General features: G+C 43.8%; 2 protein-coding genes across 3 annotated transcripts in view; both read right to left on the bottom strand.

The window, feature by feature from the left end:
* The window catches only part of il13ra1 (interleukin 13 receptor, alpha 1), a 13,628-nt gene extending 2,660 nt beyond the window's left edge, over nucleotides 1-10,968 (bottom strand). Inside the window, exons 1-7 of the mRNA XM_031584885.2 lie at nucleotides 10,685-10,968; nucleotides 10,197-10,339; nucleotides 7,592-7,760; nucleotides 7,321-7,420; nucleotides 1,566-1,750; nucleotides 874-1,013; nucleotides 547-679 (exon numbers count right to left, since the gene is read on the bottom strand). Coding sequence (XP_031440745.1) covers nucleotides 547-679; nucleotides 874-1,013; nucleotides 1,566-1,750; nucleotides 7,321-7,420; nucleotides 7,592-7,760; nucleotides 10,197-10,339; nucleotides 10,685-10,760 — 946 coding nt within the window. The 5' untranslated portion in view covers nucleotides 10,761-10,968. The remainder of the gene's footprint in view (nucleotides 1-546; nucleotides 680-873; nucleotides 1,014-1,565; nucleotides 1,751-7,320; nucleotides 7,421-7,591; nucleotides 7,761-10,196; nucleotides 10,340-10,684) is intronic.
* Nucleotides 10,969-16,046: 5,078 nt separating this feature from the next.
* LOC116224561 (dedicator of cytokinesis protein 11-like) overlaps nucleotides 16,047-17,500 on the bottom strand; it is a 36,966-nt gene continuing 35,512 nt past the window's right edge. Inside the window, exons 22-23 of one of the 2 annotated variants that reach the window (XM_031584689.2) lie at nucleotides 17,257-17,282; nucleotides 16,047-16,475 (exon numbers count right to left, since the gene is read on the bottom strand). In XM_031584689.2, coding sequence (XP_031440549.1) covers nucleotides 16,457-16,475; nucleotides 17,257-17,282 — 45 coding nt within the window. In that variant the 3' untranslated portion in view covers nucleotides 16,047-16,456. The remainder of the gene's footprint in view (nucleotides 16,476-17,256; nucleotides 17,283-17,500) is intronic. The other variant, XM_031584688.2, reaches the window with a different exon arrangement.

Raw genomic sequence — 17,500 nt, 5'->3', positions numbered from 1 at the left:
CTTTGCACCCTTGCAGACATCCTTCCTGCCCCAGGTGGTTGAATACACATCACGTATCCACCATTTTGGGATCCAGAACCTTCCATAGGAAGATCCTCTCCCACTCACATGCCCCCTTCCCCACCTTGACCTGTAACAAACCCCCAATGTTGACCTATCACCCCAATGTATCCTCCCACGGCTGACTAGTATTTAACCTGTAACACTCTGATGCTCTTGAGTCTTTTCCCTCCCTCTACTTGATGTTGGAATTGACTCCCTGCAGGAGTGCCTTGGAATAAACCTCCAGAACCCTTTAATTCACCTTGTTGGTCCTTTGTCTAAAGTTTGTCGTCAGCTGGGTTCAGTCAAGTGTGTGTGTGTGTGTGTGTGTGTGTGTTTTGGTGTGTGTGTTTATACGGACCACAATATAAAAGGGAGGTGACCACTAAGTGCAGCTTAACCAATAGGGAGGGTGGAGGATGGATGTGAGGTAAATGGAAAAGAATGTGTGTGTGCTAGTGAGTGAGTGTCAGAGAGCGTGGATATGTGTGTGTTTTAACACACCGTAGTATTTAACTCGACTAGGTTCACTCTCCCCCTGTCCACAGAGTTCGCCGACCATGGTCTTCACCGACACCGAGTATCTGCATTTGGGGACGTAATCCACAGACACGCTGGTCTCCAAGATGGTGTCTATCTGGAGAAGGACACGAATCAGGAGAAATGACCACACGCTTAACCTGTGTGTGTGTGTGTGTGTGTGTGTGTGTGTGTTAAATAGACTACTCCAGGTTACACCGTGTGTGTGTGTGTGTGTGCTATTTTTGAAGGAAAATCGTATGAAGGAAACTGAGGTTGGGCTTCAGCCATAACCCAAATTCACACACTCACATGAATTTTGCCGCACTCGCTGTAGTTGTACTTGTACTGGATGCAGTGAGAGTAGCGATCGAAGTCCAGAGGGTCCCAGGAGAAGCGTAGCGTCTTGGGGCTGGTCAGATTAATGGTCACTTCAGGAGGGGGGGGTTTGACTGGAGTGACGGAGAGAGAAGAAGAGAGAAGAGAGGGACAGAGAGAGAGGTGAGAAAGGAGAGAAGGGAGACAGAGTTCCAGACAGAGGACAAGACATTTTTTTCTAAACAATAGGAATCATGCCTTGGAATGAAGAAAATATCTCTCTTCTCTTTTCTTTTCTTTTATTTTCTTCTCTTCTATGTTTTGTCATGTCTGTTAGCATTGTATGTGTCATAGTCAGGACTATGTAGAGGCAAGACTAGTAAACACACAGGTACTGGCATTGTGAGATTTAATGATTTGGGAGTGTGTGTGTGAGCCTGTGTGTGTGTGAGCTGAGTATGTGCGTAGACTGAGACTGTTGGCGTGTGCGTGCCTGCACGTGTGTGTGTAGATTCAGTGTATTTGTGTGTCAAATGTATGCCTCTGTGATTGTGTGAATTGAGTGTGAATTGTGTGAAGTATGCGCTTGTTGAGTATTTGTGTGCCTGCACGCGTGTGTCTGTGTGTGTGTGTGTGTGTGTGTGTGTGTGTGTGTGTGTGTGTGTTGAGCGTGTCTCTCCCCGTACAGAGTTTCCTCAGGCTCCTCTTGAAGGTGCTGGTGAGGACGGAGTTCCCCCGGGTGCCGTTGATCAGGAAGTACAGCTCCAGACTGGGGTGGAGGTGGCTGCTGTTCAGGTGGCAGCCAATCAGCTGCGAGCCCTTGACCATGACCAGTGGACACGGATTGAGGTCAGCAGGAGTACCTGGAAACCTGACAGCATGAGGAGGAGGAAGAAGAGAGAGAGAGAGAGAGAGAGAGAGAGAGAGAGAGATGTGAAACATTTCACGTCATTATATTCCAAATTGGATTGTCACGCTGTCACAAAGATACAAACTATTAAACTGAATGTCCTCCTGAGTTTAGTCAGTGAAATCTAAACATGCGTTAAATGTCTTGGTCACAATGTCTTCTAAATAAATGGAATAGGTGAAAGGGAGGAAACGGCTGAGACAGCCGTGCTAGTTACTGCTGAGGAGGACAACATATGCAAGCCAATCAGCCGATTGGTCCAGATCAGTTAGCCGTGCTAGCTACTGCTGAGGAGGACAACATATGCAAGCCAATCAGCCTATTGGTCCAGATCAGTTAGCCGTGCTAGCTACTGCTGAGGAGGACAACATATGCAAGCCAATCAGCCTATTGGTCCAGATCAGTTAGCCGTGCTAGCTACTGCTGAGGAGGACAACATATGCAAGCCAATCAGCCTATTGGTCCACATCAGTTAGCCGTGCTAGCTCCTCCCTTTGTAGATTTATTCTATCTTTATCAAATACATTTTAAATCTATCCTGGTATAACATAACATTTCAACATGTAGACCTAGTCTCCAATTCTTAAAGTAAATTAGATCTCATATTCTTAATTTCAAAGTTTTAAATCAAACAGTTCCTTAACTCTAACAAAGTATTCTGTTCCACAAAATTAAACATAAGACATTTCTTTCAAAAGAGTACATTCTTTGTCTTTTTTTTTTTTTTACAATCATGTTCTGAAACGGGCTGGTTTCTTGATAGCCCTCCCTGATCTGGTGGTTACTTCTGGTGGTTTAGGTTCTGGCACATTGACAGTCTCTTGAGGGGTTTCTACAGCAGGCTGATGCTGTGGATGTGGTGTATCCTCAGGTACTCTCATGTCCATGTTCGGTGTCGCTGGTTCGGGAATGTTAAACTCCAATGGGAAAGGTGCATGTCGGAGGTGTTTGACATTCCTTATCACCAGAGTTCCATTTACTGTATTGACCAGTTCAAAAGAATTGTCAGAAGTGCTTCTTAATATGACATAACAAATGTCCTTGTATTTTGCATCTAATTTGCTGTTTTCCAGATTTGCAATGTATACAATGTCTCCAATTTTGAAAGTGTGTTCTTTTGCTCCATGTTTCTTATCTGCATACTCTTTCATTCTGTTTTTGTATTCGTCATGATGTTTTCTGATCCCACATTCTTCTTCTTCCTTCTCCAAGTTTGGTAGTTTTGTGCGCATATCCCTTCCAAAGATAAGGTAGGCTGGAGTTTCACCTGATGCTCTGTGAGGGGTGGTACGGTATGCCATGAGAATCTTTGGCAATTCCTCCATCCAGTTCTTCCCTTCACATTTGGCTGATCTGAAGGCCTTTTTCAGATAACGATGGAAACGTTCTATCTTACCATTACTCTTGGGGTAATAGGGTGACGCCCTAATGTGCTTGATTCCACAAGTTTTGAGAAAATCTTCGAAGAGATGAGCTACAAATTGTCTGCCATTATCAGTCACTACCTCTAGGGGGTATCCAAAGCGTGCAAAGATTTTCATCAGTTCTCCAATCACTGACTGTGATGATATATCTGATAACACTATAGCTTCTGGGTAAGACGTGTAGTAATCAATGACTGTCAGTATGTGTAGATTTCCTATTGGACCAACTAAATCTATGCCTAACTTTGTCCATGGCCTTGGAGGTAACTCTAGTGGTTGGAGTGGCTGATCTTCATGTAGTGGTTGGTTCAGAACGCAAGCATTGCAGTTCCTAATCATTCTCTCAATATCAATGTCCATATTAGGCCAATAAAACTTATTTCTCAGAAATAGTTTTGTTCTCACTACTCCTTGATGTGTTTCATGTGCTATATGCATTGCTTGTCTGATTTTACCTTTTGGCAGCACGATCCGGTGCGCTCTCAGGATCAATCCAGTCTGCGTTGATAATTCCTCTGCGCATCTTTTATATGGTTGCATTTCCTCAGCAATCTGAGTCGGCCATTGTCCTGTTTGTATGATTGGAACGAGTTGCTGTAGTACGTCGTCCTCCTGTGTGTCTTTTCTGATGTCATCAAGCGTAATGGCAGGCACTTCATTTGTGATGATGGAAAGTACTCTCTCCATGTAATCGTCAACATATTCGTTGTCTTCTGTTACAGTCAAAGGAAGTCTTGAGAGAGAATCTGCAACATTACACTTCCCTGCTATATGTTCAATTGTGTATTCAAAAGGGTGCAGTCTCATCCCAAGTTTCTGGATTCGTGGTGGTAGCATTGTTGCTTTTTCTGGATTAAACATATAGATCAAAGGTTTGTGATCTGTTTGTAAAACAAACTTGCTTCCCCATAAGTATGTTCTGAAGTGTTCTACAGCCCAGACACATCCTAGAGCCTCACGTTCTATTTGAGAATAGCGTCTCTCGGTGGCGGTCAGTGAGCGACTTCCATAAGCTACTGGTTTGTTTTTTTGTCCGTTAGACTGTTTCTGAAGTAGTACAGCTCCTAATCCTATTGGACTGGCATCTGAAATCACAGTAGTCTGTGCGTCAAGCTTGAAGTATGCCAGACATGGTTGGCTTACCATTGCTCTTTTCATGTCATTAAATTACTTTTCAGTCTCACTGTTCCATTGCCATTCTTGACCTTTTCTTGTCAATCTTCTTAGTGGCTCTGATATGTTGGCGTAGTTTGGAATGAACTTCATCAAAAATCCACATGTGCCTAAGAAAGAACGGAGTAATGTCACATTCTCAGGTCTTGGTGCTTTGTTAATGGCTTCAACTTTCTTTGGGTCAGGCTTTATTCCTTCTCCTGAGATAACATTCTTATTGAGATAAGTATTTCAATTTGTTTCAGTCCCAGCACACATTTGTCTTTGTTAAGTGTTAATCCTCTTTCTTGAAATCTCTTAAACACTTTCCTCAGCCTTTCTTCCAGCTGGTCTTCATCATCTGCATACAGAACCATATCATCCATGTAGCATACAATTTCAGGCATTCCACTTATCAATAAATCCATAGCCTTCTGGTAGGCCTCAGGTGCTGATGATAATCCAAACGGGACTTTTTTGTTCCTGTAGCAGCCTCTGTGTGATATAAATGTTGTCAATTTCCTTGATTCTGGGTCTAATTCAATTTGCCAAAAGCCTTTCCTGGCATCGAGTTTTGCATAGACTTTAGAACCCTGAACTGCTTGCAATATACTATCAACAGTTGGTACGGGATGCCTTTCTCTGATAACAGCTTTGTTCGCTTCTCTGAGGTCTACGCATAGTCTCATCTCAGCTGTATCTTTCTTCGGTGTGAGCAGTAGGTTTGACACCCATTCAGATCCTTCATTGACTTCCTCTATGATATCGTGCTCAAGCATTTTGTCTAATTCCTGATTCACTGCTTCCTTCATGTGATATGGAATTTGTCTCAGTTTCTGTGCTACTGATGGTACTGATGTACTGTACTGATGTACTGGTACTGATGGTATGATCTACTGTCACTTTGTGCGTGTAGCCGTTCACTTTTCCTAGTCTTTTGAAAAGTTCTGCATATTCTTCAAACAAGTTCTGAAATCTTTCTGCTGAATGTTGTACTGTGTTGATTGTCTCTTTCTTGCTCAGAATTTTCATTGAGAAGCTAGATGTTCTTCCTAACAGTGCTTCAACATCTCCTCTGATAACATAGACATCATCCTTTATTTTGCTGTCCTTCCAGCAAAGCTCAGCTTCAAAAAATCCAATGCACGGCAAAGGTGTTTTCTGTCCATATGCATACAACTTCTTGGTTGTCTGTCTCAACTTTGTATTTCTTTTAAACAGTCTATTGTAAAGACCATCTCCTATGAAGTTTCTGCTGCTTCCTGTATCAATTACCATCTTCACTTTGTTTGCATTAATTTGGATTGTTTCTTTGCCTTCTGGATTTACTGAATAAATAAATTCATCAGAATCATCTGAATTCTGCTCATTTACAATCCTAATAGGCTTTTCTGATTTTCTTTGTTTTGAATCATTTTTGCCTTTGATTTCTATTTCCCCTGTGGAGCTGTTCTTTTTCCTACAAACTCCCGCATAATGACCCACCTTCTTACAGTAGAGGCATTTAGCAGTTCTAGCTCCGCAGTCATCTGCTGTGTGGTTAGACATTCCACATCTATGACACGCAGTACCGTTGTTATCATCTTCTCTGTCTTTTCCGAATCCTTTCGTTCTTTTCTCGTGCCCTGCGCTTGCTCTGTGTCCACTCCTATTGAAGTTCACATGGCTATCTTTCTGATAACTGCCATCCGACAGTGCTCTTGCTTCAACCTGTGTAGCTTCAAAAACTCTTGATACTCTTAATGTTCTTTCCAATGTGAGCCCTTCCTCTTGCAGCAATTTGTCACGTAGTCTTTAGTTCACGCATTTCTCCACAATCTGATCTCTTATCATGTCCGATTCAAGTGTTCCGAAGTCACACGATCTAGCTAGTTCTCTGAGTGCATTCACGAACGCATCAATAGTCTCGTCTTGAGTCTGAGTTCTTTGTCTGAATTTATGCCTTTCTAGAACAACATTTCTCTGAGGTGTAAAGTAGGTAGTCAGAGCAGTCTTAGCTTCTTCAAACGTTACTTTCGGACCAGGCAGATTAGCAAAAATTCGTTGCACTGGTGTGCCTATACAGTGTAGCAAAGTAGCTCTTCTCACCTCATCTGGATTGTGTATGGATCCACTGGCTATCTCAAAAAATGTATAAGACTCCATCCAAAGTGTATATTCCGTATACAAGTCTGAAGCTCCCATGTTCAAAGGGTTTGGAGGTGATATCTGTGCCATAGCATATCCGACTGGAACAACAGCAGGTGTTCCGCGGTCCTCCATCTCGATGCACTAGCCTAGCTAACGTGTTCAACTAGCAGACTTCACTGTCGGTTTTGAACGTTGAATCCGTGTCGTTCTTCAGTGTATTTGGATGAATCTTGCATTTTCAATCTTGAGTCCTTTTAAACTATCCTCGTCGCCATAAATGTTGTGTTGTCCAATAAAGAAACTGGTTGTCATTAACTTCTTTTATTGTCAACTCTGTTCGTCTAACATACATGTGACCTATCTCTGTACTTTCGCGGTCTCCTCTCCTGGCTTCCGTAGTTCGCGTTCCCTTAACTATACTACAATATGCAAGCCAGTCAGCCTGTTGGTCAAGATCAGTTCAGAAAGCAAAGTATTTTTGTCTGTTTGTTGGTGGACACACTTCCACCTCCACAATATCCAGTTTCAAAAGCGCCGCGCCGCCACTGCAAACAATTGAGACAGAGATACAAGACAGAAGGCCAAACACAGACAGATGGAAAGAGAGCGAGAGAGCGACGGAGAGAAGGAGAGACAGAGCTGTAGATAAACAGACAGAGGGAGAATGATAAAAGGAGAGCACAAGAGAGAAACAGAGGAAAAGAGAGAGAGAGAGAGACACAAACTTCCACACAGACAGACAGACAAACAGACCTCCACACAGACAGACAGACAAACAGACCTCCACACAGACAGACAGACAGACAGACAGACAGAGGGTTATACCAGTAGTAACTCTGCAGGTTTATGACGTTGTCTGAAGGGAGCCAGGTGCAGTTGATGTCTTGATTGGTGTAGAAGCCACACATGAAGTCCTTCACAACCTCTGCAGGGAAACAAGGAGGAGACCGTAAAACACACCATCAGAATGCTGAGAAAAGATACAAGTGTGTGTGTAGGGAGTATATGTGTCTCTCTGTGTGTTGGTGGTGTGTGTGTGTGTGTGTGTGTGTGTGTGTGTGTGTGTGTGTGTGTGTGGTGTGTGTGTGTGTGTTACCTGGCTGATGTGGGACTGTCAAGTTGAAAGGCTCGCTATCAGAGTGCTGCTTGCAGTTTGCTGTAGGGACTGTTGTGATGATGAAGCGGATGTCCTTCTCCCGAGACATACAGGGGACCACCGCGCTGGTCCCTGGATAGCGGCTGTGATAAACCAGGTCCCAGACCTCCTGGGGAGCGCCACACACACACACACACGCACACACACACACACACGCGCACACACACACACACACACACACACACACACAGGTCATCACTCGCGCTCTGTATACTAGACCAGTGAAGCCCCAGACTGGGGGAGCAGGGGTAGGACTAAGAGCAAAACCAGGGCAGCAGAGTGTGATGCATCATGAATGTCTGTAGGGCAGTAACCAGGGCAACAGAGTGTGATGCATCATGAATGTCTGTGGGGCAGTAGAGTCTGTGAGTTGGGCAGGGGTTAGCAGCATGACTGGGGTGTCCACTTCACATGTTAGCAAGCTTTTGTCAGCCACAATTGTGCTGTTGTTGGTATTAGCAAGGATTTTGCAGGCCTTACGTAGTTACATGATTTTCACAAAACAGCACACAGATTTTAATATTGAGGAAATACTGCTGCAAAGCATTGTAGTGTATCACATAGAACAGAACGAGTAAACAGATGCACTGAATGTCTAAGGTTCAGCTGTTCCACCTTTGACAAGAGCCTCTGCTTTATACTGTTAAAGAAAATATCTATGCTAATCCTGAATCAAAATCACAACTAAAACAAAGGCACATGTTCACTACTTGTTTTTATTTACTCATAATAATATTCAGTCTCTTGTTGGTGTGGGACTGGTTATCTGCACTGTGGGACTCGATCCTTCTCGCGTGGTGGTACTCATCGTCTCACCTGCATAACAATAAACGGGTCAACATGGTTGACGGATTGGTCACCATGAGCGCCAAAACATTGTATAACCTTTTATGCCCGCGCTTTGTGCCCGTGTGGGTTGCTGCAGTTTTACCAACATGAAAATATACATATTTATATAAGCGCGGGGGTGGTGGTACGTAGCTAGAGATTGAATGTCTGAAGGGGTACGGGCCTGTAAAAAGTTTGGGAAACACTGCCCTAAACGATAAGTGTCACTGCCGAGAAAAATACCATCTACACCGCTGGAAAGTAAATGCTCAGATGTAGCGCACAGTGAAATGTAGGCCTACATGACCTGTATTAATTTGTGGATTAACCGCTGGAATCAGCAATACGTGGAGGTGATGTATCAGAGCACAGTGAAATAACCCCAAAGCTATATGACATGACAGTTAAACTGACTTGCAATATGGAGAATGGCGTCTATGCCACTGCCACAGCACGCCTATAACTTCGGGGGAGAGGGCACAATATCCCTCACGAGAACTGCGTAATGCTTAATGGCACCACCACAAATAGACCCTTCCGCTTGCTATAAGAGGACGCTAATGCAGTATTCTCTATATGCACATTGTGGCAGAGGCGAAGAAGAAACCGAGGAAGACATTGTCGGAGGAAGCGAAGAAGAGAAATAGAGAGAGTAACTGAGCAAGAGACCGAAAAAAAAGTATCAGCGTTCCTCTCCAATGTCACAATAAATAAAACATGCTTCTTTGGATTTCGCTGTTGTCTTTGCCGGTTCCATATCCTTCAGCTTGTCAACAAATACACGTGTACCACTGTCCATTAGGGGTCTCGAAGCGTGATTTGTATTTACAACAGTGGTATAGAAGTGAGCTACACTCCGCAACTTTAGAGGGAGCTCAGTGGCAAAAACATACCAATTCTCGCATAATGGTCTTTAAGGAGCATTGAGGGAAACTGACGTCAAACTATCTGTCAGTTTTTTCTTTGAACTCGGCTATTCTTGGTTCATGATGTCCATTGACTTCAGTTCACTCCATTGTCCCGTAAATACAGCATTTCAGTTTTATAATACACTACCACGCCTGAAAGACCCATACACAAAGAATGAACAAAAATCTATCAATGCATTTTAGAGAAATCTAAAAAGTCTGACCCAGTCTAAATATAGACACTGTCATTTTGCTCCCGATCTCGATTTTAAACGATAATAAATACACCATTGCACTTTTGCAATACACTACCACACCTAAAAGTTCGAAAAACATTTGAGAGAAATCTTTGTTTAAAATTCTTCAACTTTGCACGCTTTTTGGTAATGTGCGTGTTACTAGACAGCAATCTCACGGTGTCGTGCTGTAGCAGGTCTACTATGATAAGCTTATCATGACAACGGTCAGAGATAAACAAATATTCTACGGCTGGCTGCTTGATAAGGCTTGGAGCTTGTGACAAGTGACGGGGGCTCATCAAATTTTAAATAGGTGTTTTCAAACACGGCCTCAAACGTCATTCCCAAAAGGTGGGTTCCGCTTCATACGGGGAAAAAAACTAACCTGACAGGTTGTGGCAAGGCTGAACAGAAAGGCTCGCGCATCTTAGTCACACTCCCAGTTGTGACGAAAACAGGTTATTTTAGGCATACAGCCAACGAACAGGAAGCCAGCGAGTAAAGTTCTTCACCAACTGGCAAATGTAGTCTAGGCTATTGAATACATGACTCGTATGTGGGTAAACTCACCTGCTCTTTTGAGGCCCTGGACTTTGTATCGATTGTATAGTTAACCACGCATGTGTCCGAAATGTCTGGTCTGGTCCAATTAATTCTCGGGCAAAACTCCGACAACCAGAACACCTGAGGATTCACAGGTGCAGGCAGCTCCCCTGCAAAACACCAGTGTTTCAATATAACCTATACCATGTTATGGTCAAACACACGTTTACGGTAAAATACTTATCAATGTAAATTACCCTTACAGCAAACGTTCCCTGTTATATGCTCTAATACACCACGAGGGCACTCTGTTCGGTGTCCTTCCTCTAATGTTTAGAAATCCAAATGAGTATGACTGACGTCACTAGATTTTTCCTGGAAATGATTACACTACTTGAGGTTTATTATGGTTTCCGTAGTGCTTTTCCACGATTCCTCAAAGCACATAATGTGCTGAGTTCTGATTTAAGTAGTTTAATCATACAAGAGTGACAATGTTACCCGCTCGCACTTACCTGCTGCGTCTGCTACTGCCAGGGAAACGCAATAAAAACACAGGAGTATTGAAATATTCCAGTAGAGGAAAGTCATGACGAGTCGAGTCGCTCAATCCAAACAGGAAAATCCCCAAACCAAGAAGAGCCTCGCAGCCCAATCAGGAATATGTTTATATCCAAGAATGGAATTTGATTACACCAACAATGTATTGAGCCGCACACAGACAGCCCCGCTCGGAAAGCGCCACGTCCAATCTACCTCCCTCGACGGACATCTCCAACAGAAACTCATGCGCTGTGTGTTGAGCAACTGTCAACGCAATAGGCGGAGTCCATATTCCTGTGGCAATTTTTAACTCTTTCAGGGCAGAATTTACGCCCGCCTGGCTAAAACACTCAAAACACTTCAACCGAATCAATCCTCAATATTAGCATGGACGGATCATGAAACCATGGGCCCCTGGGCCTGGACATGTAATAGCCCCCCCCCACCCCGCGCACTCGCAGCACATTCCTTAAATGTAATGACATTTTCTTTCAACAGCACAAGAACAAAATGTACCTGTAACTCAACAGGATTTACAGCGCACATACACATTTTCTAAGACAGCACATGTACACTAAATTAAGGCCAACAGCAAATTAACAAGATACACCTCTTTCAACCACAAATAAGAGATACATAACAGCGACTTCACGCAGAGGCTCTGGTTTAGGGCCCCCCTGAGCTCATGGGCCCCTGGGCCTGGGCCCGGTAGGCCCGTTTGGTAGTCTAATCCATCCCTGAATTAGCTACTGCTTTTGGGGTTAAGATTAGCTAGGATAAAGGTATGTCCTGGGCAGGGATGGATTACCGAACGGGCCTAACCCTAACCCTACCGGGCCCATGAGCTCAGGGGGCCCCTAAGCCAGAGCCTCTGCGTGAAGTCGCTGATGTATCTCTTATTTGTGGTTGAAAAAGATCAATTTGTTAATTTGCTATTGGCTTTTATTGAGTGTACCTACGCTGTGTTAGAAAATGTGCATATGTGCCTGGGGCGTAACTATAGACAATGCAGCCAGCGCGGAGGGTTCGTAGGCAAAGCAGGGCCTGCCCTATTACTTTTCTCGGATTTATGAAAATCAGAGTGTCGCTAGATTAATGCAACAGTGACCAATGAGTCATTTGTTTTGCATTCCAGGATACCTTATGCAATATATGCCCTCCAAATGGCAAACCTGTCTCTGTCATGGTTTTCATCATTTTTATGGGGAAATCGTCAGTAGCAATCTATAACACAATTATATGCTTATCGTACATAAACTATAGAAACTATTAAAAAACTGATTCAATTAAATGAATAATTTCTTATTTTCTTTGTTATTTTTGTCATATACAGATATGCAATGATGATTACTGGGTAATATGTATCTTGTTGTCCAATGTCAAGTCTCTATTTGATCATGTGACGAGACGATACGATATAGCTAGTTTAGGCGCAGAATCTGAACGTCAAGACCGACAAGCTGATTGAGCACAGCCAGAGGCACAGCACACCTGCCGAACGACGCCTTTCAAACATAAAAGTGGTGATGCATGATTTGCTTTTTCAATGGACAGGATAGCCAGCCCATTCAGCCTCCCTGCCCCATGCTGCCCCTGGTAGGTCTTGATCAGTTTCAATTGGGAAAAGAATCACTCGGCTGTTGCACTGTCACATGTAATGTCAGAAACAATAGCAGGGCAGTGCACACCTCACCGAAGGAGTAGACTTTGACCTGTTTACTTTCCCAATACAATAGCCGAAGTATCTAATTCGACCGTAAAATCCAACACATTGTTGGTAAAATATATATATATACGCCTAATGGTGTTTGTGTGTGTGTGTGCGTGTGTCCAGGCCCAGGGGCCCATGGTTTCATAATCTGTCCATGGTCCTGGGAATGGCACACACTCTCACTCAAACTCACAAGCGCATTCTGTCACGTAGGACACCCGTCTTCCATGATTAATACATATTTTGACATATGGATTCCCAGGATGAACTTCCCCTCAGGGAAATCATACATCATGTTGGTGACGTCTGTGTGAGAGCATGAGAGTGTATGCGTTTGCCATTTTCACCCTCGTCTTGGTTCTGCTGTAGGCTTATCCCCTAGTGCAGCGTTGTGACAGGTGAGGCGCGAATGGACGCGATGGACGGGAGATTTTCCCGTTGCAATGCCTTCCTTTATAGACAATAACGATCAATAACGATAAACAACCACACTCAAACTAAGAAATATTGTTTTCATTTGCCCATAAAGTATTGTATTGTTATTTATATTAATTGTTGTATTAATTAGCCTGTTGTTAACCTTTCCTGCTATTTGTAGTCGGATATTAGGCCTACAAGGAAGACTTTTGTTTACTGCTCCAGGGCCGAAGTGTTCTATATTCTAAACTCCGGGGTTATCTCCCTTTCCATTTGGTCTGCGGTTGATGAGCAAATTGATTTGGCCCGAGGATTTATTCTCCACACTGTTTGCACGGAGTTCAAAGTTACAACAACATAACTTTGCTCCGGTGTCTATCCGTGTGCATCACCGTTCTCTCTCTCTCGGTCTACCACACCCACCCTGTAGCCTACGTGTTACTCCATTATACAACACTGTATTAACATTATATGGGGGACCGGGATGAAAATGTGACCTGGAACCATAGTGCAAACATTTTGATTGACATTGGCGTATTAATTGCAGCGGAACAATGAAAAAAAACTTTCCCAGAGCATGAAAGTGTAGTGGGCGGTAGGCTAATATTGACGTTATGGATACATTTGTGACACGAAATACTGGTTGAGCTACTGAGCTGGTCCACCAAAAAATCAAACTAAAAGACAATTGAAAATTTCAATAAATTTGACAATTTTACATTACATTACATTTAGTCATTTAGCAGACGCCTTTATCCAAAGCGGCCTACCATTGATAACACAAATGCATAGTAGGACCCTTTTCTTTATTTTTGGAACTCAGCCCATTTGAGGCAATGATTGACACCATTGCACTTTTATTTTCTCTATTTCTGAACTGACGTTATTTGTTATTGATTTTCTCTATCTTTGAACTGATGTTATTTGTTATTGATTAAGATTACGAACGTATCGTTATTTCATTAAATTTGACAGTTTTAAGCTTGGCCAACCATTTTATTGGATCGATGTGGGAGAGGTGGGGCTTGAAAAGGCCCCCTTGTTCAAAGTGGGGAATGACAGAAAAAGTTTGAGAACCACTGCCCTAGAGGAAGCTCTCTCTCTCTCACACACACACACGTCAACAGAAAGAATAAGAGACGAGTTTTCACCAAGCATATTTCTATACAGCAAATTTTCACCTGACCAAAGTTGATTTCAAATGTGATTTATTTAAAAAAAAAATAAAAAAAACATTTTTCAGAAGTACTTTTTAACAAGCACGTGTCCTTCGTACAATGCAAAATAACATTCCAACATTCCACTTAGCATGAGGTGGACACAAGTCAGAGCAACTGCAGTATGACTGTGACCTGATTTACACTTCTCTTTCTAATATTACAGTATCAATCTGCAGTTACTCTCAATATCGCCCCAAGTGCTCCAACACAGAGGTGTATGAAAAACAAAACTGTTTACAGCTCCATTGCTTGATTGAACGACGATAGATAGATAGATAAAAGGCAGAAAAGGAATGAAACAACCAGAGAGGCACACAGGTGTTCTTCTCTAGACACAGACACACACACACTGGTGTTCTTCCCCAGATAGACGCACACATACATACATACACACACACACACACACACACACACACACACACACACACACACACACTGGTGTTCTTCTCCAGGTAGACGCACAGGCACACACAAACGCACACGCACACTGGTGTTCTTCCCCAGACAGACAGACACACACACAGACACATTGGTCGTCTTCCCCAGATAGACACACACATATATACACACACACACACACACACACACACACACACACACACACTGGTGTTCTTCTCCTGATAGACGCACATGCACACACACACACACTGGTGTTCTTCTCCAGACAGACAGACACACACACACACACACACACACTGGTGTTCTTCCACAGATAGACGCACACACACACACACACACACACACACTGGTGTTCTTCCCCAGATAGACGCACACACACACACACACACACACACACACACACACACACACGCATACGGGCAGAGAATATGAAAGGTGACAGCAGCATTTCTTTTAAATATGTGAGTATGAAAAAAACATAAGAATATCTGAAAATACTTTTTGCAAATGTCAGGACAGGAGAAGTGGAGACAAGTGAGAGGACAGGACAGGAGGAGGGGAGGGGAGTGAGAGGACAGGAGGAGGGGAGTGAGAGTGAGAGGACGGGAGGAGTGGAGACGAGTGAGAGGACAGGACAGGAGGAGGGGAGGGGAGTGAGAGGACAGGACAGGAGGAGGGGAGGGGAGTGAGAGGACAGGACAGGACAGGACAGGAGGAGTGGAGACGAGTGAGAGGACGGGAGGAGTGGAGACGAGTGAGAGGACAGGAGGAGTGGAGGGGGGGGGGGGGGGGGTGTCTCCATCATGTGACACTTTAAAGAATGACGCTTGTTGGCAGAGAAGGGTTTCAGCATGACGTGTGGGGGACCGCAGGCAGAAAAAGCACTTGGTTACTCAACAGCATCTGCTTTTTCCTTTTCTGCCACCCCTAATGCGCAACACCCTGCTATTCAACACACACACGCACGCAGACAGACAGACAGACAGACAGACAGACAGACAAATGCATATTTGTGTGTATGAGTGGGTGGGTAAGCGCACATGTGTGTGATGTGTGCGTGCGAGTGTGTGTGTGTGAATTTTTATGCTCTTACCCCATGGTGATGACATGGTGTCATCCCTTTCCTCTATAGGAAATGTATTTCATACTCTAGACTGTTATGCAATCGCTCTCTCTCTCACACACACACACACACACACACACACACACACACACACACACACACACCCACAAACACACACAACCCAGCCACAGTCTCAGCACGAGAACACACTCTGACACAGCACAGGGCATGAAGTTACATTCATCCTAATGCTCCGCTAGTGAACACACATGGGGCCAACTCCTATACATACAAGAAACACTGGCAGTGGAATAGTCAGCAGTCAAAGAGAGAGAGTGTGTGTGTGCGTGTGTGTGTGTGTGTGTGTGTGTGTGTGCGTGTTTGTGAGTGTGTGTGTGTATGTGTGTGTTTGTGTGTGTGTGTGTGTTTGTGAGTGTGTGTGTGTGTGTGTGTGTGTGTGTGTGTGTGTGTGTGTGAGTGTTTGTGTGTGTGTTTGTGTGTGTGTGTGTGTGTGTGTTTGTGAGTGTGTGTGTGTGTGTGTGTGTGTTTGTTTTTGTGAGTGTGTGTGTGTGAGGGGATCAGATGACGGAGATAATAGAGGTCCAGAGAATCCAAAATGCTATGTGTGTTTAAGCTGCAGTCCAGCCAGGGAACACACACACACACACACACAGTTTGGATCCACAGTCTGAATGCAAGCCAGCCAGCTACACGCTGACTTGAAATCGATGACAGCTGTTTGTGATAATGAGTACAATGTGCATGTACAACCCAATGAGTGTGTGTGTGTGTGTGTGTGTGTGTGTGTGTGTGTGTGTGTGTGTGTGTACAGTCCGATGAGTGTGTGTGAAGTCAAGGTTCCTCTATCCCAGGTCAGGGGCGGTTCCACTGATGGCTCGGAACACGTGCATGGAGTTCTGCAGCAGAGAACGCATCACATCCTCCTGGAAGATCTGAGGACACACACACACACACATTCAAATGGTTTTATTTGGATTCTCCAATATGAAAAAATTATATATTTAAAATATATATTAAATATTTTCTGAAGCTATTCTGCAGTCATCATTGTTCAAATTCTACTGAAATGGGGTAACACAAATTCATTACAGTTTCACAGTCGTATAAATAGCAATATAAAAAGAGCCATTTTTATTACAGGTACCTATTATTCTCTTTCTGGGTTCTACCCAAACATTTAATGTCTATGTTGTTCATTGCTGATATAATGTTTACTTTGAGAAATATTCCTCTGAAAATAGAACACGACAAAATGTTATGAAAATCAAATTCTGACAGGGGATTTCCGAGGTAAAGCCACAACTCCATGCTGTTCCTGTTAGCTAAAGCACTCTTGACAGCTCTCTGGACATGCTCCACACACACACACACCGCACTCCAGTTCACACACTTCACACACACCACTGGACTAACTTATCAAATCCTCATGGTTGACTGATCACCACTGCACGCACTTCTGAACACACATATTTACAAACACAACACACTACACATACATTCACACGCAACAAACTACACACACATTTACCCTGAATGAGGCTGTTTATGTAACATTACTACCCCCCCCCCCCCGCCACACACACACACACACACACACACACACACACACACACACACACACACACACTGCCACTCCCCAGTCTCAACAGCGATATAAATGTGATGGTGAACATGTATGATAAGGTCAAAGGTCAAGAGGAGCTGAGCGCTTACCCGTCCACAAGATCCCCCTCCAGAAGCTTACAGAGAGAAGGAGAGAGAAGGAGAGAGAGGGGGAAAGAGAGAGAGAGGGAGAGAGAGAGAAGGAGATAGAGAGGGGGAGAGAGAGAGACGGAGAGAGAGAGGGGAAGAGAGAAGGAGAGAGAGAGAGAAGGAAAGAGAGAGAGGGAGAGAGAGAAGGAAAGAGAGAGAGGGAGAGAGAGAGAGAGAGAGAGAAGGAAAGAGAGAGAGAGGGTGA

Source organism: Clupea harengus, chromosome 18 (genome assembly GCF_900700415.2).
Source record: "Clupea harengus chromosome 18, Ch_v2.0.2, whole genome shotgun sequence".
NCBI lineage: Eukaryota > Metazoa > Chordata > Actinopteri > Clupeiformes > Clupeidae > Clupea > Clupea harengus.
This window is presented reverse-complemented; position numbering and strand designations above follow the sequence as displayed.